The sequence below is a fragment of the Epargyreus clarus genome, unplaced genomic scaffold (genome assembly GCF_041222505.1).
Source record: "Epargyreus clarus isolate Ecla_fem2 unplaced genomic scaffold, WU_Ecla_fem_2.2 ptg000021l, whole genome shotgun sequence".
NCBI classification, from domain to species: domain Eukaryota; kingdom Metazoa; phylum Arthropoda; class Insecta; order Lepidoptera; family Hesperiidae; genus Epargyreus; species Epargyreus clarus.
This window is the reverse complement of record NW_027332228.1, coordinates 2,125,524-2,151,251: the sequence shown is the minus strand read 5'-3', so window position 1 is coordinate 2,151,251 and position 25,728 is coordinate 2,125,524. Positions and strand designations below refer to the sequence as shown.

General features: G+C 35.6%; 3 protein-coding genes across 3 annotated transcripts in view; 2 read left to right on the top strand and 1 right to left on the bottom strand.

Moving 5' to 3' along the window:
* The first annotated feature begins 303 nt into the window (after nucleotides 1-303).
* LOC140750673 (very long chain fatty acid elongase 7) lies at nucleotides 304-4,466 on the top strand. Its single transcript, XM_073084363.1, has 5 exons — nucleotides 304-627; nucleotides 1,156-1,343; nucleotides 1,899-1,967; nucleotides 2,116-2,415; nucleotides 4,212-4,466. Exons 1-5 carry the CDS (start codon nucleotides 573-575, stop codon nucleotides 4,428-4,430), a joined length of 831 nt encoding a protein of 276 aa, XP_072940464.1. The 5' UTR covers nucleotides 304-572; the 3' UTR covers nucleotides 4,431-4,466.
* A 2,520-nt stretch (nucleotides 4,467-6,986) lies between these two features.
* Nucleotides 6,987-25,728, top strand: part of sit (stuck in traffic) — a 45,712-nt gene continuing 26,970 nt past the window's right edge. Inside the window, exon 1 of the mRNA XM_073084361.1 lies at nucleotides 6,987-7,083. The gene's annotated coding sequence lies outside the window, so the exon portion shown is untranslated. The remainder of the gene's footprint in view (nucleotides 7,084-25,728) is intronic.
* Nucleotides 12,167-25,295, bottom strand: LOC140750809 (uncharacterized). Its single transcript, XM_073084533.1, has 2 exons — nucleotides 25,266-25,295; nucleotides 12,167-12,595 (listed from the first exon to the last, which is right to left on the bottom strand). The coding sequence occupies exons 1-2, from the start codon at nucleotides 25,293-25,295 to the stop codon at nucleotides 12,167-12,169; spliced, it is 459 nt and encodes a 152-aa protein (XP_072940634.1).

Below are 25,728 nucleotides of genomic sequence, written 5' to 3'. Positions count from 1 at the left end.
TGCGTTAGTTTAACATTATAAAAATAAATAAAATTAAAATTAGTTTAAAACCTTTCACTCGAAAAATAATGCTGGCTACATATTTAATTGGCCGTAACGCTGTATTCGTGATTTAAAAAAACAAAAGTGGATTATGGCGGGAAACGGCAGATGTCAAGGACGATGTTTGTGGAGGACTTGGAATTAATTAAAAATAACTAGCTGGATTCAAGTCTTTCATTGGAGATACCCCCAACACATTAAAAAAAACTTGTCTATATGACAGTATACTTGACAATAGCTGAATCTTTGACAGAACTTTCATTGTAAATATTTACGCTACTTAAGAAAATGGTTTACGGTAGAGAGAAGTCGCTGCTAGGAACTAGTTTTACTAAATTCATTAGTATCCGTGGTTTAAATTTACTAAATAGTGCGTATCTATTGACTAAATAGTTCATATATATTGACTAACGTTCAACTTTTACTCAGTGCCTTTAAATAAGTAAAAGTGATATGTGATAGTAGTTAAAATATATTTGAATTTTAAAATTTTTAGTCATCCTTAATAAATGTGATAGCAATTTTACATTATGGAAACAAAATATGAATCGATAATAGAAAATCTAGGCGCTACTAAAGATACAGGTATGGTTATTTTACACATAATTCCATTGATTAAAAGATCTACAATAAAACTCAAAAATATCTAAAACTATCGGGTCCGACTACCTCTTTAAAATTGAAGCTCTTTATTTAAGAGTTAGACAAAAGTTGAAAAATATATGTTCTTGCTATATTTACAAAAAAGTAGTATATTATGGGATTCATAAGTTTGTTCTAAAATCTTGGACCTAAATCATTTGTCTGTTAAGTTTTAGTTTTATTATCTACACACATAAATATATTGTCGTTTTAAAATGAAAATTAACTGACTCATAGACATACGCAATATTTAAATCAGTGAACTAGAAGTAACTATGAATATTTGTATAGGAGTTATTTACGTAATGTAACGTTTTAAGCACTAAGAATGAATTACTGAAAAGTTATTTAATAAGCCTTCTTAGGAGGGTCCCTTTAAAATAAAAATCAGAAAAATGAGAAGTTATATCAGTTGTAATCATAGTTATTGCTAAATTTAATAATGTCGTTATTTATTTCTTACCATTTCAGATATCATCGAAACATGGTCATTTTCAGAGACCCTTGGAGGTCTCGCGGTTGTAGTATTACTGTACCTTGCTGTAGTACTGAAAATACTACCAGCTTTCATGAGAAATAAAGCGCCGTACACTCTAAACCGTTTGCTTATTTTCTACAATGCGTTTCAAGTCGCCTACTCAATTTACTTAGTATTTATTGTAAGTGGGACTTTGCTATTTCTTTATTACAGGCTTAAGTGTTTATCTTCGAGGCATTACTGGGTGTAGTGTAGCTGTACATTAGTAGTCGACCTCTGGTAGGACTTATCTGGGATTGATTATAGATGTTCCTTGGCGGTAGTAGCCATTTACCATCAGGTGGTTTGCAACCTAGTTTGAATGATGAGGTTCTAGCTTGAAGCAGTTCTATCTTTTGGTTTGGACCATTAGTCTTTAGGAGGGGCAACGTATCTGTGACCAGCTTCGAGTAGAATACCTGTAGTCTGTATGAAGTTGGTTACAGATGTCCACTACCGGCAGTGACCACACTGTGATTCTTATATTGACTGTGTCGTGACATGGATAAATTCAAACACCCATACCTAGAGAAGTCTGAATTATACCGTACAGATGTCTAGCTCGCTGTTTAAAACCTGGAACCTGCTCCCAGTGCCAAACGGGGGGTGACATTTGTATTGATCATAATAATATCATGATCATAATTATATTTTTTTATGTACCTAAGTACTGATAGTGTCTTATGCATTTTTACAGTATACAAGATATATAATATCACATGGAATTATAACGACAAGATGTCCAAAAGGAGAGGATTTGAAAGTAGTAAGTATTTTTATTTTTACTTTAAAATATTACTTTACTTACTAATACTAAGGTTTCATCCTTTTGTCAACATTACATATTTTGCAACTTGATCCTTGAAGTGAATCTAACAATAATAATAAATAAATAAATAATAAAATACTTACAGGTCATAAACGAAATCCTACCATACTTCATAGCGAAGCACATAGACCTGTTAGACACGGTCTTCTTCGTGCTCCGGAAGAAAGAGAACCAGGTGACCTTCCTCCACGTGTACCACCACAGCATCATGGTCTCGTGGACCTGGTTCCACTACATGTTCCACCCAACAGACCATTTCGTGGTGGTCGGCCTCATCAACAGTTTTATCCATGTGTTGATGTATGCGTACTACGGAATCGCAGCCTTGGGACCACAGTTCGCTAGATTTGTGTGGTGGAAGAAGCACTTGACAAAATTCCAGCTGGTAAGTGGGACCCTTAACTTATCATGCAATTAATAAGAAGAACATTAACAAACAATAGGTAAACGAAAGCGCGTACGCTTTACTGCGTTTTTTGTTACATTATAGAAGTGCTTAGAATGAGTCCATCAGATGGTAATAAATGGCTGCTACTCATGGACATCTAAAAGAGGTACAAATGATATATCAAACTTCAGAAGGAGTTGTGCAAAGAAACTACTTTAAATAAAATATTTTCGATTTGATTTGAAATCAACCCCACATAAGATAAATGCCACAAGTGCACTTCTACGTATGTACGTATATGTTAATACATAATTAGCATGATGACAGTATTAAAATCAAAGAATAAATTATTTAAGAAAACACAATATATTGAAAGGATAAGAACTTTATGATTTATTATATTTTTAATTAAATAATGGTATAAAATACTGCAGTCGGCCATCTTGTCTGAAACGCTAATCGGGGCGCGAATGACGTCATTTTTGGGTATGTCACTGAATTAATTGAAATTTTGTATGGGATGTTCTAACGTGACGTCACCAACGGACGCTATGACACTCGCGAGAGTTTTCGCGCTTAATTCAAAATGGCTATAAACAAATGCTATTATTTTCGTTAATACTGAATTTATTACCGAAATAATACGATTTTTGGAATCGGCAGACATGTACCTACGTTATAGAAGGGGTTTTCAAAATTTGTCATCATGCCTATTCTACGTACTTTTATAATTTCTACGCAAGCATTCGATAGTCAATATCTATCTAGACTTATTAAGTCTGGACTGTATCTATGCTGGGATTACTTTGATTGTTAGTTGTACAGATTAATTACGAAGTTATTTGCATTTAAGTGCGCACATCGCCGCGACTTGTTTAGATCTTAACCGATTTATAAATAAGTATGTCAATCGCGATCAAGAGTTGTATGGGTGACGGTTAGTTAGTTTCATGCGCTTCCGTCCTTTGGAGAGCACGACACGTTGCCGGTTCTGGTTGTAATAGTCATTTTCATAGTAGTCATTGTATATTATAATATAGAAATAGCAGACAAGAATGCAGTTAACCGGATTAAGTAGCTACTGTCGCCCATGGACATCTGCAATCCTCAGACAAGACCAGATTCCACCTGAGGTCGGCTACAGATGTGCCGCTACCTCTGAGGACTAAGCTGGAATGCTTCGGAAAGTACAGATGTATGAAAGAAAATATAGTTTGTGTAAAATTGCGAGTCCGTTTTGAATATAGAAATGAATCGCATCGCCATAGCAAATTATATGACTACACCTGCTCGCAACATCTTCGGAGCGGACTAGCAGTTTGGCGAGAACATTGTAAGTACAGATAAAACAGTAGGTAAGTAGTGGATTTGTAGACGTCAAATTAGATGCCTTTAATATATTTTACCTAAATGGATAGTGATAGCCTAGTGGTTAAAACGCACCTTTTCATCAATTGAGTCCAAGTCCATCGATTCCCGGGTACGTATTAAAAATCAGAAATGATTTTTCGAAGTTATGGGCGTATTGTTAATTTATTATCACTTGCTTTAACGACGAAAGAAAACATCGTGAGCAAATTTGCATATCTGAGAAATTAAAAAAAAAGTTTTCAAAGGTATATGAAGTCTACCAATATGCATCTGGAAAGCAAGGTGGACTATGGCCTAATCGTCCTTAGTCTGGGAGGAGATCGCTGCCCAGAAATAAGACAGTAGTGTATTGTTGAGGACCACCTATCTTTTACCTATACATTGCCTTAACTCTACTACATTTAAGGACTTTTGTCTTCTAGGTTCAATTTATCCTGGTGGTTTCAAATCTCCACTACCAGCAGAAGCTGACTCCTTGCCCGATACCAGCTTTCTTCCACTACTTCTGCATGCTAAGCATCATCTCCTTCTTCTACCTCTTCATGCAGTTCTACTTTAAAAGTTACAATGCTAAAAAGAAGAACCAAGGAGTAAAAAAGAATAACAGTGAACTAGTACTTACGGAGCTTAAAGAAGATTGAAAGTTTTAGTTTTGTTAAGTTAGTAGTTTTTTTAACTATTTTTTTTTTAACTATTTTTTTTTAACTATTTTACAAGTGATTTTGATGTAATTAAATGCATTAAGTTAAGTATTTTGTATTATTTTATGAAAGGAAATAAAATTAAATATGAATGGCGAATAAATCAGTTTCTTTATTATTTAATGTATTGGCTTCAGCTCTTTTCACGTCCCATTGCTGGACACACGCCTGTCCTCAAGACGGTAGAAGGCCCTAATTATCTATTCCACCATCAATATCGATTGCTTAACGTGCTCTCCGATGCAAAGCAGCACGCATCAAGTTGAGTTAATAGTTGCCTCCTGGCCGCGTCCGAATTTACTTAATTTTGTAGATCTCTAAAAGACGCAAGAATAAATATGGCTCGATTTAGAAGTATCATCGTTAATCTATTTCTAGCGTGAAGAAGTTCATGAGGTGGCCATTTTAGTCTTCAAGAGTCACATGTCTGTGAGCGCCTTCAGATAGAACTCCTCTTCTACGTGGCGTTGGTTACAGATGTCCAAGTCAAGCGATCAATTATCATGAGCTGGACCGCATGATCCCTTGTTCTTTTAATCTTACACAAAAGCTGCACACTTGCTTAACCAATGTTCCATGATGCTTTATCTAATATTTTTAGTCTTGGTCCCTACCAAACAATATGCATGATTAGTCTCACGGTCACATTGCGATGCAGTTACAAATCGCATCGGATATGTAAGCGTTGCAACCGGAACGGAAAGTTGCAACCGTTAGCTGGTCGGTAGCACGCGACCGGTGTTTGCAACCCTTGGGCAGCGTAACCGAGCGCTCATGGGTAGGGGTACGCAGTTGATGTTTAACATTATTTAATTTTAAAAAAATATTCAAAAAAAAGGTGATAGCATAATGGTTAAAAAACGCGGCCTCTTGATCGAGGAGTCCGAGGTTCAAATCTGATTTTTCAAAGTTATATGTGTATTCGAAATTAATGCAGAGAATGCTGAAACGGTAAAGGAAAACATCGTGAGGAAATCTGCACACCTGAAGGATTTATAAAAAAAATCTCAAAGATATGTGAAGTCTACCAATACGCGCGGTGGACTATGCCCTAATTCTTTTCATTCTGAGGGGAGACCCGTGTCCAGCAGTATGACAATAAACGGGTTGATGATGATGATTATTATTATGTTATTACATGTTATATATATATGTATTTTTATATAATATAGATATTGATTTATAAGATATAGAAGCAGCAAATTTATGTCTTTATATACAGGTTAACAATCACATGCAAAAATCATCTTTGAGTTCTATAAAGTCTTAAAGTGTGTGAGGTGTATCACCTAATACTAATCAAGCGATGAGCTTGATGAACTAACCCTTTTCAGTGAGAATAACCCGTGCCCAGCAGTTGGACAATCATTAATAAGTAATGACTTTATTTATAAATGTTGTTATTAATATAATATTACGTATATTACAGGGTCTAAAGACTTAGTTTTAACGCTATAGGACATAAGTACTTAATCTTAAATACTGGTATTTTTGGAAACTCCAAAAAGCTCTACATTACGTAGTCACTAAAGACTAATTCGGATTTAAAAATAAAATCAATTTTACTTCAATTAATTTATAAAAAAAACTATTGATAAGAGTTTTTATGATACCTACGCTTCATGTGATATGATATGTACTTGAATGAGGAAACAAATATTTCATACTATTTTATAAAGATTAAACGTGGGAATTTCAAATTTCGATTCATCTTGGGAAGCTAATTTTCTCGTAACTAGATAACACTCAACTGTAAATATAAATATAATGAATGTTACGAGTATAATATAGTCTACCTAGTCTTATTCATTCGCATTTAATAAACTTGCGTATGCAAAGCAATAGCCTAGGGATTAAAAAATACCTCTTGATTGAGGTATCCGAGGTTCCCAGGCACGCTAATTTCTAATACGTCCATAACTGAAAAATCAGAAGTGCGTATTGCTGTTTGAACTTCGGCCCTCTTGCTCGAGAGGCCGAGTTTTAACTACTAAGCTATCAGTGCTGGAAATGATCACGGATATCAATACACTGCACTGGCACTGGTCCGCATGTTCCTTTACTAGTTGAATTTCATTGAATTTGAAGGTGGTAGAAGCCTTAGTGGTTCGACTCCGGTGGCACCACCGCTACACCTATTTCAGCAGTTATTTATTGCAGCTGTGTTAAGTGCTGCTGCGTTCTGGTTCGAAGGGTGACGTAAGGGAGACATGATTATCTAAGGCGTTCCAGCTTAGTCCTCTGGGGTACCGGCGCATCTTCGGTCGACCTCAGTTAGGAATATCTAATCCTATCTGGATTTGATTACAGATGTCCATGAGCAGTAGTAGGTAACTACTTACCATCAGGTGCAATGCATGCTCCTCTGCTACTCTTATATTATAAAAAAAAATACGAAAATAGTGCAAATTTAGTAAGTCGATTTTCTCAAATCACCAACTTCCGGTACTACGATAGTGCTGTCAATCGCAGCCTCGTAGATTGAGTAGAAAAAACTTCAGTTGCTTTCTGACCACCGAGCTGACGGGGTGTGTCGGTCACCGTGTAACGCGTGTGTAGAAGACTTTACTAAGAAGGTCGACGGGAGGCGGAGGTTAGTTACTTTTGTTTACGTGTGATTTAATTTGAAATTCAGTGCAATTTATTTGGGTTTGTGCTGATTTTTGCGTTCTGCGAGCTCATTTGGACCCATTGTTTATATTGAGTTCACTGCTAAGTAAGCAATTAATATACTCTTATTGAATGCATCAGTGCAATGTTACGAAATACGCATGCTCTACTTTTTAATTGGATATTTTTTCTAATGTTAAATACTCGTACTAGCTGCGGAACGCGGTTTCATCCGCGTTAAAACCTTTTTGTTATTGGGCATAATTACCATATGTTAATACGGAAATTTCAATCTGAATATTGCTGAAAAAATATTTGAAATTGATCTGAGTTTATTTATTACAAACAAAAATAAATCTTCCCTCTTCATAAAGTTAAGGTGCAAATACTTGTGTTTCAATGCAGGTTTTTCTATGAATCTATTGATTAATAGTATGTCAGAATAATCTTCTTATACTTATTTATTTTTGTCTTATATATATTTTTCTTTCAAAAGCTTTAGCTAAATGTTTCTCAGACAGCTACCTCGTAATAAGCTGATTAGTACCTACAGCGTACATAGTTTACTTTAAATAAATACTATTTAAATAAACATCATTTGAATTAACAACAAATAATGAATATGGATAATGTTGAGCAAAACAATAAAATTACCGCATTTTATAAAATTTATTGTAGTATTAATTTAGGCAGTTATCTATGCAAACAAATATTAAGAAAATAATATTATTCAACAAATATAAATATTGGCGATTTTTAAAATAACTTGTTTTTTAACTGCATCTTAATTTATTATGACACTTGTAACAATGGGCTGCATAATTGTAAATGACATTATTTTTCCGACTGCATTGACATTGACTGTTTTTCTGATGCAGGTTTTTTTCTTAGATGTCTGTTAAATAAAAATATAAAATATTCTCATGTTTATTTCAGTAGATTACCTCTGCTAATATGTTTTAATAGATGATTTATATGTTTTTATTGATGTCTCTAAAGACATCTAAAGAAAACGAATCTCACGTGTCTTATAAAAATAATATTCTAGTGGACATCATTTTTATTATATAACTGTAAGTATTAATTTACTCTTATACAAAAACTGCCCGATAAAATGCAAAATTCCTGCAGCTATAATTTTTAAAGACATAAAACTATACTTCATAATACTTATCTTACAACAAAATTTCATGAAACGAAAGATTGACTTTTTAAAATTTGATCAAAACCAAACAATAAACCTACTTACGTACTTTGCACAGGTGATATAGGCTTTTATATGTAATAATAAATATATATTTATGATAATTACGCGCCGTGGCTTATTTACATACCTATATAGTAACCGATCGCAAAATTTACTGCAGATAATAATAATAATAATAATGTAATTGTTTATTTAAAGTAACAAAGACTTATTTTTTTAATTACAATTTTTTTTTAGGTACATTACAATTTTATATGTAGGAAACTGCAATGGGAAATAAATCTACAGTCTACTCTATTGCTTATCATCTTCTTCATCTTCAGATATGAGTAAAACTGCTCACATATAAAGCGCCCATCAGAAGGCAGTCTGTCATTTAAGACCTCTTATTATACAATGGAATTGGTCACAGATATCCATAGGCGGCAGTGACTTACATTCAGATGGACTAGCTCCCATTAGTAATCATCTTAATCTTAACCAATTTTTATCTATCAAAGCTGAAAATTTGACAATAATTATGCAATAAATTATAAAATTTGCGCATATAGTAATGGACGTAGAAAGATCTATTGTCTAATAGACATTTTTGGATACTTGGATGTTTTCTAGGCGTACTTAGGCACAGCTACTGTCAGTTATTTCAGTGATGTTCTTTTGCTATTTAAATCTTATAAAAAACGTTTTTCCGTCACAGGTATTATACGTTTTTAAAGAAAACGTAATAATTTACATTAACATTACAAAAGTATAGATACAAGTATTAATAAGTATCGTGTTAATTCGCTGTTCACTTCCCGCCACTTACGCTATCTTGCAATCGACCTCGGGCGGCGGATAGACGTGGAAAGTGTTAGAAACGTCAGGATGTACCTATATGTAATATTCGTACGCTATCTACCTTTTGTTTCTTTATTTATCACTAGTAGAGCCCGCGGCTTCGTCCGCGTTTAAAAAAATAACATAACATACAAATCTTATATATAAAATTCTCGTGTCACAATGTTAGTTACGGTACTCCTCCGAAACGGCTTAACCGATTTTCACCAAATTTTATATGCATATTCATTAGGTCTGAGAATTGGCTACTATCTATTTTTCATACCCCTAAGTGATAAGGATTGTTCACTCTTAACATTTTTTTTTATATGGCAACACAACGTTTGCCGGGTCAGCTAGCAATATTATCAAATTTGACGACCCGCGTGGCGGAGCGGTCACCATACCGGTCTGACGCGCAGAAGGTCCCGGGTTCGATGGCGAGCCAGACAGAAATCTTAGTGATGAATTTAGGTTTCTGTTTCTGGGTCTGAGAGTTTGTGTATTCGTCTCTGTATGTCCTTAGCATCAACGACACAGGGGATCCTAGTGTGGGCTGTGAGTGTAGAAAGCGTTATTATAAAATTGAAATTTAGTTTAGTTATCTATGTTACAGTTAAAACCCATTTTTAGTTTTAACGCGTTTTCCCTAGTTAGAACTAGTTATTACTAAATACCTTTGTTAAAACTAAAATTGAATATCAGGTAAAACTAGTTCTGACTAGGCAAAACGCGTTTGGTTCGGTTCATATGTTTGGGATTAGATCCTTTGTCCACCATGCTGGCCAAGCGTATTGCTAGACTTCGCGCACCTTTGAAACTTTTTTTACAACAATCTCAGGCGTGTAGGTTTTCCCACGATGTTTTCCTACGACGTTAGAGCAAGTGATAATTAGATTCTAATACGCACATGACGTCTAATAAATCAGAGGTTTCGAACCCCAGACATCTGTCGTGAGAGAAAATAGGAGAGGAGTATAGGCAATCGTTATTAATAATTACAAACAACAAATAATTGCAAACGAAATTGCTTGTTGTAATAACTCAGTGTTTATCGTTTATGCTAATACGCACTTTACGAAAACAAAATCTTTTTTGTTGTATGTTTTGCTTGTGGATAGACAAGCAGAATTCTACTTCTATAGAGAAGCAGAATGCAGTTTCTGTTTGTGTGTGTCAAAATAATAAGAAAAATAATTCCTTCCAAAATCTATACCCAATACGAAAATTAAAACTATAAGACTTCATGGACGTGGAAGTTTAACCGCGAGGATTCTTTTAAATATCGTGGCTATGTGTAAAAAAATATATTGATTAACCCCTGCTACGCACTAGTGGTTAACCGCGAGGCGGTTAGTTCCCGCGGTTAGTTCATCCCAGTTTAATATGCAAACACTTGCACTTAAGCAATTAAAGGTGGTGGAAGCCCTTGCGGTTCGCCTTCGGCGGCAACACCGCTACACCTATTTCTGCTTAACAACAACAGTGTTAAGCGCTGCTGTGTTCTGGTTCGAAGCGTGTGGTAAGGGAGACATACTTTTCACAGGCTCTCCAGCTTAGTCCTCAGGGGTAGCGGCGCATCTGTCACCGACTTCATGTAGGAATATCTAATCGTATCTGGGGTTGATTACAGATGTTCTGGGCGGCAGTAGCCACTTACCATTAGATGGACTGCATGCTCGTCTGCTAATCCTATATTATCAAAAGAAAAGCACTGCAAAATGACGAGATGCTAGCCTCGCGGTTAACCGCCACCGTGGTTTATTACTAGTGCGTAGAAGGCACATTATAGGCATTTTACTAGTTAAAATTAGACAGCTAAGTTTGAACTTTGATCCTATTTAATCTTAAAGGTTTGTAAATAACATCCGAAACGTCAACCAAGTCCCCTCAAAATATTTATTCGAAGCAGATATTTTTACGGAATTATTTTTTTGAGTAGGTTCTTCACGCATATACTTATTATAAATTGGATAAATATTGGAATAACTAAGAGCCGGTCCACACGGCGCGTTGCGTCAGCGTTGCGTCGTCGCAACGCAAAGGTTTTACGCATAGCCGGCCACACGGGCGCTGCGCCAACGCAGCGTTACTACGACGGAGTCGTAACGCTCCGTAAGTGAGTACTCCCCCGCCCGCTTCGTCTCGTGCGCTGCAGCTCAGTCGCGTATGCGCTGCGTCGACGCAGCGCACCGTGTGTACACTATGATTATTAGTATGTAAAACGACGCAGCCACAGCGCTACGTCGACGCAACGCTGACGCAACGCGCCGTGTGGACCGGCTCTAATGTAAGCGTTCAAGCGCGTCCTCGTCAATGCCTATATGACACGTTTTTCTCATATTTGCCAAAAACTTTGAATATAACTTTTACAAAAACGTTATTTTTCCGTCTAAAATTAAATATTGAAACGTTTAAACAAAATCTACCACGAAAATAAAATTACTTATGACAATGTAGTAGACAAAAATGGTGACAATATAATAAATGAAATATATAAATTATTTTTAATTCTAGGTTATTTGCTGATAATGAAAGTTTTATTTAGCGATAACTGTTTGTATCTGAAAAAAAAAACACCCTTACATACAGTAATACCTCTACACCACCATAAATGAACCCTTTTTTTTTGTTAATGAGGGGGAAACCTTCAAAAGGTACCCGACGCCATGGGAGTGACGCCGGGTTATGTGGGATTTTTTCCGCACTAAAACCCCCCCAGTGGCCGTCCTTAGCGTTTGGTGGAGAACTCCGGGATCTCCAACGGAACACAACCGGAGTGCTCCTAACGCGATGCCCTTTTATCGGGCTCTGCCTTGGGGGGAGCAATTTTACGCTCCTCTCTCATCCCCAGGTGATTACAGCGATATGCGACTACACAAACCGCTGTCCTTCCCGGGGTCGCTTGCTGGACGGTTTGAGCTCCTACTCTTGCCGCCCGCAACCCCGGAAGCCCCTTTAAGTCGCCTCTTACGACAGGCAAGGGATACCGTAGCCCTATTCTGGTCCTGGTACTACAGGGACACCGCGCCGGAGGGCGCTATCTACGCCCTGCGCGCCTCCGTCTCCGCGCGGGATCGTCGCGCTCCCTGGCCCGTTCGGCGTCCTGTTTTGCGAGCATAACGCGGTCGCAGAATGCGACCACGCTATTCCACGCTTCGCCTGAACGGACCATCGCCGCAACAACTGTTTCTGGCGAGAGGTACGGCCCTATGTGCTGCACCAGCACACACTCCTCGAGTGTGTGCTGCGCAGACTCCTGGGCATGTCCAAAATGGTGACACTGTGCTGAGGCCTCCCTGCCTATTCTGTGCGGGTACTCACCGAAGCAGCGGTGTCCGGTGAGTACCTGTGTCAGCCGGTAGGTGACGCGTGTCTTCCTGTGCAACCATGCTCGGAAGCTGGGCAGAATTGCACTTACCGCGCGCTGGCGCGCCAGCCGGCTCTCGTGCGAAGCGCAGCCCTGAACCTAGACCCGAGATATGAATCAAAATAATATAGCACTTTATTTTTCGCCGGGATCAAACCCGGTAGGTAGGTACTCCTCGTATTATACCGGTATGGTTATCACTGCGCTATAGTGTCAAGAGCAAGTAGTAGTGACGTACGAGTATATTAATTAAGGCACATTTTAAATTTCACATATGCAGTGAATTAGTACAGATGTGGCCTCCAGACTAATTAAATATTCGAGTAAACAGTAACCGTAATATAAAAAGAAAAGATTATATATAATAAGGTAGTTTATATTAATAATTCAAGCACCTATCTATAAGTAGGAAAATGTAATGATTCGCACTTAATGTAGGTAATATAATGGCAGCACATATTAGTAAAAAAGTATAGTAGGACCATATTTTGCTTTTTCTCTTTACATTCATACAACTTTGATGCAATAAATGAAAATATAATCCTAATAAAAATACTCCTATTTTGTTTATAATAATTTTAATTTAAAGAATCTAACTAAAACATACTTAGGTCCGTAATAACGGGAAAATGAAAATACGCAAAGAATGTGCACTAGAGTATAATTATTATTCTTAATTTAATATTTTGACATTTAAATTACAGAAACGTATTTATAATTCATTAAAAATCAATAACGAATATTGCAATAAGAACATTATTAGCCTAATCTGTCATACAAAATAAATTAAATTTGGTGAACAGTAATTTCAAATTTGCCACAGTACAGGCAATACGGCCAAAGTCAATAAATCAATAACCCTATACTCCCAAATATAACTTTTCGCTACGTTAATAACCGTGTTATTATATTGTGGCCAATTTGTCAGAATGTGACAAAAAAGACAATTATCACATTTACTAATAGGGCGAAGGTGTACTATATGCCTACTTCGGTGAAAGCCAAGCGGGGCCACGCTTTTTGTATGGTTCCGTAGATTCGTAGAAGACATATTTTTTGATGGTTTTTATATAATATAGGAGTAGCAGACGAGTAGTCCACCTGATGGTAAGTGTGACATCTGTAATCAACCCCAGATAGAATTAGATATTCCTACCTGAGGTCGGCCACAGATGCGCCGCTACCCCTGAGGACTAAGCTGAAACGCGGCGGAAAAGTCTGTGTCCCTTACACCTTTCAAAAACGGAACACAGCATCGCCTAACACTGCTGTTATTAGGTAGAAATAGGTGTGGCGGTGATGCCGCCGGAGTCAAACCACAAAGGGTTCAGCCACCTTCAATGGTATTATTAAAAGTGTCGTATGCTACATTATTTAACCCTATTTACAAATATATTCTTACTTAAAATGTTGCAAGTCTATGAAAAAAAGTGGTCCATATTTCATAACATGAACTAGTCTTATATTTTTTCGTTGACTTATTTAGTCAACCTATTCGAACAGAGTGCCACACATTCGACTTTTTGATATGAATATTTAAGTTATATTGATACTAGCTAAACCGACAAACGTTGTGTTGCCATATAAATAAAAAAAATGTTAAGGGTGAACAACCCTTATTACTTAGGGCTGTGGAAAATAGATAGTAGCCGATTCTCAAACCTATTGCATATGCATGTAAAATTAAGTGAAAATCGGTAAAGCCGTTTCGGAGGAGTACGGTAACTAATACTGTGACACGAGAATTTTATATATAAGATACTCTGGAATATCAATACCAATAAGGGTTGCTGATGGAAGTATGAAACAACATAAGGGTTTCTTACCTTATTGCGGAGCCCTAAACAATTATGCGTTAGTGGACGAGCGTAGACCGGTTCCCGTAATAATGATTTATGGTTTAGATGTGCTCAAATTTTGCAGGTTACTATTCAACCTACTTTCTTTTTTACTATACAACGAATGTTGAATTATTTCGGTTAAGCTTTCTATAACATAGTTTTTCTTTGGTTGTTTTCTTTTGATATGTTTCAAATAAGTTGTCGTGAAATTTTGTTCACGTTCTTAGGGGTTCAGAGGAGGGTAAAAGGTACCCCTCTTACCCCGAAACCACAACGAAAAAGTTCCATTCCCGAGGGATAGATAATAACTTCTTACCGCGAGCGCGAGTAAAAGCTAGAAATCAATATTTTTAATTATATTCTTTTATTTTTTATATAAACTTTAGTTATACTCCATACCAAACATTCCAGCAATCTTTTAGTACGACAACTTAGGAAAAATATAGCTCGACTTGGTGGGCACTGCCGTGCCTCCAGATACTAAAATCAAAGTATTCTCTTGCTAGAATAAATTCATACCGAGACAAGCGTACAAACATTGGTTTGGACACATAATATATGTAAATGTATCCAATACGCCTATAAAACATGAACATAAGTTACACATATTAATTCACCTGATTCTATGATATTTTGTAACATTATTGATAATCAAGTAGGTCATCAGTTCACGTAATAGATGCAAGTCGGTCGTTTTATTGTTTTATTTGCATTTATGAATATAAATAGGCATTTCATAATTTCTATATCGTGATGTTGCATTTTTCATAGATTTAATTTTTCTATAGGCCCACATAGGTACAAAATATTATTATAATGTTTATTAGCCAATAACAATAAAAATAGTCTTACAAATCAATCAAGGCGCTTTGTGTAATTTTCGAAAAGCAGCTAAATCGTTGATCGTCGATGCTAAAAGTAGTATTTTAAGGTGGTAGAACCCATTGTGGTTCGACTCCGGTGGCACCACCGCCTCACGTATTTCTACCTAATAACAGAAGTGTTAGGCACTGCTCTGTTCCGTTTGGGTGTGGTAAGAGAGACATACTTTTCCGAGGCGGTCCAGCTTAGTCCTCAGGGGTAGCGGCGCATCTGTGGCCACTTACCATCAGGTGGACTACATGCTCGCCTGCTACTCCTAATTATAAAAAAATATATATAGTCTGTTGGGGCTCATAGCATAGCGGCTATCAGAATCCCAGTGCACTTTATTAAATTTGCAATGTATTGTAGGAAATGAGAAAATCTTTATTTACTTTTTGTTAATAGCAATCATCTCCAAAATCAATTCCAAAACAAAAAATATTTCAATTTGAGTCATCACATTAAATCAACATCCATCTTCACCCGTTGCTCTACCGTTATTCCATCTTCTTCAATTTTAATTCAATAAAAGTAATTCGAATGTAATCAGAATCGCATTTCAAGTAACACTAAAAACCTTTTGCATTTTACGACGACGCGTTATTGAATTAAAATAACGCTTATAGCCTTAAACATAAAGTCCTCAATACGCGTCATCGTATTCACACGTATAATGACAATCGTCATTGTATTAATTTCAACAATTCGTCGGCGAAAAAATTTAATGGATTTCCTGAGACTTCAATATTTTTCACATTAACTCTAATGAGGATTTCAATTATGCTTTTCGGAACGCAAAAAGCTTTCGGACAAAGCAGTGAAGCTAATGAAGCTTTTGATGTCAAGGGCTGTCAGGTTTTAGAATCTATTCTTTTTAGGGTTCCGTACCCAAAGGGTGAAAACAAAAGCTTAATAGCTTCAGCTGCCTGTCCGTCTATCAGAAGTCTCTATCTCTTAAACTATAATATAATTTTAGAGAATATATACATGTAGCGGTTGCCGCTATATGGAAAATGCAAGAAAAAAAACATGAAAGTAAATAGGGGTCGCTAAGTGAATTTCACTGCAAAATTATTAGAAAATAAATTACTATTTCACTATATTTAATAAGAAACAATAGAATATATTTTAATTATAAATCATGAATTAGGTAAGCATAAGGTTTTGAAGGTGGTAGAACCCTTTGTGGTACGATTCTGGCGGCACCATCGCCACACCTATTTCAGCCTAATAACAGCAGTGTTAGGCGCTGCTGTGTTCCGTTTTGAACGGTGTGGTAATCGAGACATACTTTTCCGAAGCGTTCCAGCTTAGTCCTCAGGGGTCGCGGCGCATCTGTGGCCGACCTTAGGTAGGAATATCTAATCCTATCTGGGGTTGATTACAGATGTCCATGGGCGGCAGTAGCCACTTACCATCAGCTGGACTGCATGCTCGTCTGCTACTCCTATATTATAAAAAAACACAACGTTCGCCGGGTCAGCTAGTAATGATATGTTAATTGCGTTGACCACCAATTAATCATATGCCACCTGCCTAAACTTCTACGCGACAAGTGATCAAAACAGTCGTACGACCTAGTTTGGGTCCAATCCACATCCGCCGATCTTTTTATTAACTTTCTGTTGTATTATATAATCTATGGTTAGATTTACCGCGTGACTTTATATAAGCTGTCATTATCTGTGCTAACAATTTAGCAATTACTAAGTATGTATTTTGTTCTTTTTGCCGACAATGTGGATTTTGTCTTATATATTATATAAGTAGATTATGTGTCATCGTTACATATTATATTCTACCGTATTCTAATTCATCTAACGTGGGTTTATGAAAAATATTTGCGTAAAACTTTAAAGCAGTCGATAGTTTTTGAAAATTTCACATAACTTTAATCCGTATAAAAGTGTTTATCCAGAATTTCTACGGGAAAGATTGGATTTAATTTCAGCATATAATAGCTTAGCTATTTGGTTGGCAGTGGCCACTCACCGATACTTTTTTTTTTTATAATATAGGAGTAGCAGACGAGCATGCAGTCCACCTGATGGTAAGTGGCTACTGCCGCCCATGGACATCTGTAATCAACCCCAGATAGGAATAGATATTCCTACCTGAGGTCGGCCACAAATGCGCTGCTATCCCTGAGGACTAAGCTGGAACGCCTCGAAAAAGTACGAGTATGTCTCACTTACCACACCCTTCAAACGGAACACAGCAGTGCCTAACACTACTATTATAAGGCAGAAATAGGTGTAGCGGTGGTGCCGCCGGAGTCAAACCACTGGGGTACTACCACCTTCAACCTTACACTACTTGTTAACCAGAACACAATACCTTTACATTATAATATACAACAAGGCGGGGTTGTGATTGGCAGCCATACCAAAGATAACCCCCTAACCCTTACTTTCAGCGGTTTGAATTTTAATAATATTACAAAGTCGCTAACAAAAGCTAGTACAAAATACTTTCTTTACAAGGAACACAATAAAAAATAATCGGATACGTTCTTAGTACTAAGTAATTATACCTTAGAGCATTATAGTCGGTTGAGCGCAATTACGTACCAACTACCAATGCCGAGATGTCACGCAACACCATACCTCGCGATTTGACCCTTATTGCATTTACATACGGCGGTCGTTTTACGGCCTTTGGATCGACTGTGATCTAGACCTCAATCTGAGTTTGAGGAAAATATTCGATGTAAATCTTACATTCCCATTGAAGGAAGTAAATGTTGAGAGTTTTATCTGCCTGCGGAGGGTAATGTTTTTCGACCGTTTGGTTGTTTTTTTTATAATGTGGGAGTAGCAGACGAGCATGCAGTCCACCTGATGGTAAGTGGCTACCGCCGCCCATGAACATCTGTAATCGATCCCAGATAGAATTAAATATTCCTACCTGAGGTCGGCCACAACAGTTACCCCTGACGTTACGAAGTTACCCCTGAGGACTAAGCTGGTACGCCTCGGAAACGTATATCTCCCTTACCTCATACTTCAAACCAGAATACAGCAGCGCTTAACACTGCTGTTATGAGGCAGAAATAGGTGTGGCGGTGGTGCCGCTGGAGCCAAACCACAAAGGGTTTTATCACCTTTAAGAATGTATATATATATATGTATTAATCTTTAGCATGCCCTATAGATCTAATGGCTTGACGGAGTAAAAGACATGGGATGTCATTGAATAAGGCTAAATTATGGGAGCAGCCATAGGCTATACTTTTAAACTGTAATTTTTTAAGTAAGTATGTAAGTTTATTAAGTACCTAGGTACTAGCTGACCCGGCAAACGTTGTGTTGCCATTTAAATAAAAAAATGTTAAGGGTGAACAACCCTTATCACTCAGGGGTATGATTTCTATGATTCTTTTGTATGGAATAGTTAATACCGTTAACTTTTTTAATTAGGGATGACTGAGAGTGTTATAAACGTAGGAGACGACAAATGTAATCAGAAAGCTTTGAACTGCTAAGCTATCGGGAGTTACACGTGTTATTGTGAGTCAACCATAAAAGATAGACATATGCTGTCGTGGGATAAGTTTTATATAATTTTAAGGAGAACATTTCCGTCATACATGATTTCTGTGTAGCTTTAACCATTTAGGTTGCACACGCGATGGAAGCTTAAAAAATGGAGTAACTTCTCCCGTTTTCCCAACATTTCCCTTCACTGCTCTGCTCCTACTGATTGAAGCGTGATTAAAAGTATACTATAACCAGCTCAGGAGTATGAAAAATAATTATACCAAGTTTCGTTAAAATCCGTCGAGTAGTTTTTGTTTCTATAGCGGTTATACATACAGACAGACAGACAGACAGACAGACAGACAAAAATTTTACTGATTGCATTTTTGGCATCAGTATCGATCCCTAATCACCCCCTGATAGTTATTTTGGAAATATATTTCATGTACAGAATTGACCTCTCTACAGATTTATTATAAGTATAGATGAGACCATACATCCATCCAACCGAGGACCGAGTATATATTTTTTTGTAAACAAATTGAACAGGTTTATATTTTTACTATTTCTCTGATGAGGTGTTGAATTTTCGTAGTAATTGATCTAGCGGTAAGGCTTCCAAATTCTAATGCACAAAATGTAATTTTCCAATCAATGGTTACTTCTATAAAAAGAAATCAATTATGAACCGGAAACAGAACATTCTTTGACGTTTTGTTTAAAGGCTTTATAGGTTGATGTACCGATTCACCTTTCTAAGAGGTTCGCTAACGAAAAAAAAATAAAGCGAAAGTAGTAACAGTCCATGGTAATAGTGGCGTCAATTTTGAAGATATAACGCTTATAGTTCGACAACCGAGGCACCACCGGTACACCTATTTCTGCTTAATAACACTAGTGTTAAGCCTGATGTGTTAGAATTGAAGAGCGTAATAAGGGATACTTATCCGCGGCGTTTCAACTTAGAACTCAGATGTACGGTAAGATTATAGGTTTATCTGGGGATGATGAATACAGATGTCCACGGGCGGCAATACCCATTTACCACTATATAGCTTCGGATGTTGCTTATCTTACAATATTACTTAAATAGGAAATATTTAATTGCATCTAAATTTAAAATAATATGAAATAGGCCACATAGATATTAAAACATTAAGATAAAAAGTCTATGGTCTGTGGTCAATTACTGACTATTAAAAGAAAAAAATAATTGATCGAATTGATGGAACATCACTTGTAATTGTTACAAACTCTATTAAATTAGATATACTCGTACACATGCAAACCTGCATCACGTGCGTGGGTAAAACCGAAAATGCCCTGATACGCGAGTTAGATTACGCAAGCTGACGTAAGCATCATTAACCCTCTCGCTGCTGCATGGGAAATATATTATGGTGTTCGGTTGTTACACAAGATTGTTTAAAAGGTCTTGTTATAATGTGATAAACAAGAAAGCTATTATTTTTAACGGAATAGAGATTTTTTTCAAATCTTCATTATACGCAGAATTAGTACAGTAACAAAAAACATGACTGCTTACTATTACTAAAAATATTGATCAGATCTTTTGTTCAGATCCGTCAATTTGCAGCCGTTTCGGCAGCAGGAAATTTCAAAGAATGAGATATACATAATAAAATACGCTGGAATGTTATCCTGGATAGTCGCCTTGAAATAGTTTATTTTTGTTTTTTTCTGTTTAACTAGATAATTAGTCAATGAAGCTTGTACTAGATCTTTAGTGCTTACATAAACGGATATAGTCACCGACAAAAACTAGCTGAAACAAAAAGAAACTACTCTTGATAGACATAATTACATAAAGTATGCTTTCACAAATGTTATACTTAAACATACCAAGAAATTAAATTAAATACATTAGAATGTCTGTCATAGATAACAATCATATAAGTAACATACTTTCTGTTTTTTTTAGATTGACATATATTTTTTATAGAATTCATTAAGATACAATCGAATTATTAATCCAGGAAGAAAAACCATTTGCCTAAAAGATTCAAAATAAATAAAAAAAGCAATTAATTTTATCATAATAATCATAACACTTATAATTTGTTTAAAGGCACATTAAGATAAAAAATCTCTGTAAAAGTTACAAATGAGATGATCATATCAAAAAGACTTAATAGTTAACGTGTTAAATATAGTAAAAATGTAATAAATGGTTCAATTTAAATATTAAAATTACAAAACCATACACCTCATTAATTGCATTATTGACTTTATGTTATGTTTTATATAAGTTTATAAATATATTTATTTAATTGCAAAAATAAATTTTTGTGTCAAGATTACTGATGTACACATAAAATGTCTCAACATTAAATAAATTAAATATTTCCATCGTTTATTTTAACGTTTGACAGCATTAATCAAACTGTAAAAGTAACTGTAAATGTTGTGTACGATTCCCAAACAGTAAAAAATGATCAGTTCACAACGCAACAAGGTCACTCGATCTTGAACAAGTTCACAGAGAATTGAAATCGAAGACGTTTAACGGGTTGATGGTTATAGCGCTCAGAAGTGGATTAGGCGAAAGTGGTGTTACCGCTGGTTATCTTGACAGAACGGCCTACGGTATTGAATTAATTAAATGTTTTATTTATATTATGGAGGTTATGTCTTTTTGTTGTTGAGAAATAATAACGAATATATGTAAGTCCGTTCTAGAACGGTTAATTTAGTTTGTGGTGACGTGAGTCAAATCTAGTAGTTGTAATTTTATCCACTATATGAGAATTTCTATACAGTACGCATCGGGTGCATCGCCCCACTACTTTATTATTTTACTACTGCTATTATCGACGTAACAAATGTTCAATTCATTTGTATTTATTATATAAAATATTCAATTACTAATAAAATTAATTCTGCGTGAATTAGAAACATACTTAAATGTCACAACGATATTTCCCACCCCAGAGGTGGGATTTAAATATTCGGAAGAAACTTCTAGTTCAATACATACATAGTTCTGCTGAACCTGTAAATTAAATACTAAGAAAACAACCTACAACTCAGTATTGTTAAGCCGATGTAGCAATGCTGTTCACAAAAAGTTCTATAGTTCACTCCCAGAAAAACACCGACTTTCGGCGGGTTAGCTGTATCTCTAGTAAACATCAGAAGTAGATTATCCGAAAGCGTCTGTGGCTTCGACAAAACAACCATGCAATTATTATAACTGTCTAGAAAAATTCCATGTTTACGTAAAACGTTATACTCGTTTTCTATGCCAGTGAGCTGGTTTATTATCTAACAGATGATTGGGTCACTCGCATTGGGTTATATTAAGAATGGTCCGTGTGAATTTTAGTTCTCGCTTTCTTTTCTTTTAGCACTCAAAGGTGCTAACACGTTGTCTAAAGTTTAAGCTATATTAAATGCCTCGTGTGATTCACAGTTAGATGAAAACTGTAAAAGTTGTAAACAGCCCATTAGAATATTATCGTTGATAGAAAAAGTGCAAATTACGAATCATAGTTTAAGATACCATAAAAGATAACTCAAAGTTTGTTTTAACCGATTAATCTATAGTAATCGATAATGTAGCGTAACTTTAGGCATTGACATAACATTCAAACGAGAGATGGTATCGAGGTGCGAAATTAGGGCTCATAAAAGTTGTCATGGCGTAAGCGTAACTGTTACATATGTATATGATTGTATGTACCTGCAAAGGCATTGAAGGCTTTTATTACAGTTCCTAAAGTCACCAATTAACCTCGAAGGATTATTGTTCTCGGGATCAGGGTAAAGGAATGTAATAAAGGGATCAATGAGGAGCAATAAAAGTACACAAAAAGAGAAATAAAACTTTTCGCCATTGTATTGAAAAGCATTGCTAATAAAAAGGTCAAGAGTGTACCAAAATTACATATTCGCCATTCAATGATATAAAAGAACATTTAAAATACGTAGCAATCGCCTGTTAATTAAAAAATGTAAAATTTTTAAAAATAATATTAAAGAAAAATTCCATTAATATTTTTTCCAAATGTTCATTCAAATTATATATAATCTTATATATAAAATTCTCGTGTCATAATCTTAGTTACCGTACTCCTCCGAAATAGCTTTACCGATTTTCACCAAATTTTATATTCATATTCAGTAGGTCTGAGAATCGGCTACTATCTATTTTTCATGCCCCTAAGTAATAAGGGTTGTTCACCCTTAACATTTTTTTATTTATATGTCAACACAACGTTCGCGGGGTCAGCTAATAATAAAAAATACGCATAAAATAAACATTGCATTAGTTTACAATAAATTTGGATGCACAGCGTGAAGATATTAATATTAGGAGAAATTAATTGCTGACTTTGCCATTTTAGTGTTATGTTTGCAACTTGCAGAATAATTATTTTGCATTGGTCGCTAAAGCTTGTACTATTATGTACATTTGCTAGTAGGGATGGCGATCTTAGATCGATTAATCGTACATTCGATCTTTTGGACCACAAATATCGATTATTTTAGTAATAGTAATAGATAGATTCAGTGAATCGATCTTTCATCTTAGAAAATCGACAGTCGATCTTTTCGAAGTCGGTTGAAAGTGTTATAGTCATTTTTTGCTAACGGTTACGTATTTCAGTGCTCGTTTGGTCCTGATGACCAGTTTTGTCGCTATCTGCGCCCTTTTCAGCTGAAAAGATCGAGCAATGATTTTTAGAGAATCGATTCTTTGGGCTTCGATGTTTTTGTCAATCGATTTATTGCACTCCGATTCGAATCGATTCAAGAATCGATCTTTTTCGGTAAGAATCGCCATCCTTATTTGCTAGCAAAATAAGTAGGGCACTGGGTTGCGTAGAGAAATGTCGATACCAACTAATGTTGTTTGCGCTTCGCAATCCTTGGGTTCAAAGCCTTTAACTGACAATTTTACACCAATATAAGCCGTTTTGGCTTAGAATACAGGTGTAAGTTGTATGTACAATTATTTTAAGGTTATTTTGTCTGCGCAAGCATTCGAGGTGTTTTAATAGTTCCAACATGTGTTGGTAAGAGACAGATGGCGCTTGTGTGTCAATTGTTTTATGTGTGTTGTGTTCATGGCATTGGCAACCTATTTAACTTTGTGGTCTGAAGCGTGGAAGGTTCCAGGGTCGATCCCGCCAGACCTGATGACAATCGAAATTAGGAATTTTGATTTCTTGTTGTGGGTGTTTACATTTTCGTTTCATATACTCGTAATATAAATTAGATGTTTTCTGGCACACGTTGGAAATTTTCCATTTTCCTTTAATTAGCCATTTTATGGAAACTTACTTACCTCTTTAGTTTACTTCAGTTTTATAACTGTGTATTCGTCTTTATGTGTGTCCATGGGAACCATGACAAAGAGAATCCTAGTGTGGGGCCGTAAGTGAAGAAAGCGTCTTAGGAACTCGTGGGCGGAAGTTAGCTTATAAAAGTCTAACAGAAAAACTCTTATCTCTAATATCAATATGTCAATTAATTCGACATGCTTTGTAAAATGATTAATAAAGATATTTCTCTCGGCGTGCGATCACTTTCTCTGACATGTTGTTTGGTTGTATTTGGGTTCCGTTGGCGTTATGTATGACTGTGTTATTATATTTTTTGTATTTATGTCTGTCTGCATGTATGTATCAATTTTGACACGCCTGCAGATCAAGCACCTTGATTTAACGTGGATTCCAACATTTAAGATATAAGAATTTGTCAAAATAATAAGAATAGACATAGGCATTATTTTGAAACTGTCAGGTTTTTGTTTTTACTATAATTTTCTACTTGGAAATATTGTTTGCAGCTCTTCCTATTCCTTTCTTTATTTCGAGGGATTAAAATTTTATTGTATTGCTAGCTGACCCGGCAAACATTGTGTTGCCATATAAATAAAAAAATGTTAAGGGTGAAAAACTCTTATCACTTAGGGGTATGAAAATTAGATAGTAGCCAATTCTCAGACCTACTGAATATGCATATAAAATTTGGTGAAAATCGGTAAAGCCGTTTCGGAGGAGTACGGTAACTAACATTGTGACACGAGAAGTTTTATATAAGATTTATTCGATCATTTTATATGAAAGCATACATTAAAATTAAATTAATTACGTTTCATAGGTATGAAAAAATCCGTTTTAATTATTTTATTAGCCAACAAACAATAAAATTAATAACCTAACCTAAAAACAATAAAATTAATTCTGGCTATTGTAAGCTTCAATTAACTATATGTATTTAACGTTTCCAGTATAATTATATGTACATACATATATACATATGTAAATATGTTTAATTTTTCTTGAACCTAATGTTATAAACATTAGTTATGACTTCTGTCCCACCTTTGATAACCTTACACCCTGGCAACCATTTAAAGAAAAAGTCTTCATGATTTGACTGTGACTTGTGACTTTTACTTTAATATATCAGGTGGACCGTATGCTCGTCTGCTACTACTATATTATAAAAAAACATATATATAATAATAACAATAAACTTAAACGCTGTTGTACCATTTGATTATGTTTGTAATTGCTTGGTTGCCTTATTAAAAAGCAGATTACATTCACTAACATAAGAGTCTTCGACTAGGGATGGTGACATATCTGTAGCTGAATTCAGGTAGGAATCTTATTTGTGATCGATTACGGATTTTTATCGATGACGGTGTTCTTCCGTTACTTTTTTATGGTCTTGATTGATCAAGAACTTTACTATTTTTGTGTCACTATAAAAGACATCAGGACTGAGATGTCGCAGGACACACAAAGTTTCTCACGCCTGTATATACTTAATTTACGATAAATAAAAATCAAATTAATAAAATTATGGTAATGAAATTCTAATAACAAAAATTTTAAACTGATCTAAATAAATTCTACATATTTTATGCTGTCGATGTTATAATACTCGTATGTTTTAGTAGCGTGATAGATTCCAAAAACATCTGGTGACTATACATGAGCTTCAATACACCTGCAGCCAATGTTATAAAAACTTATGACTCGCCACATAATTTGCATATTATTGCAGTGCA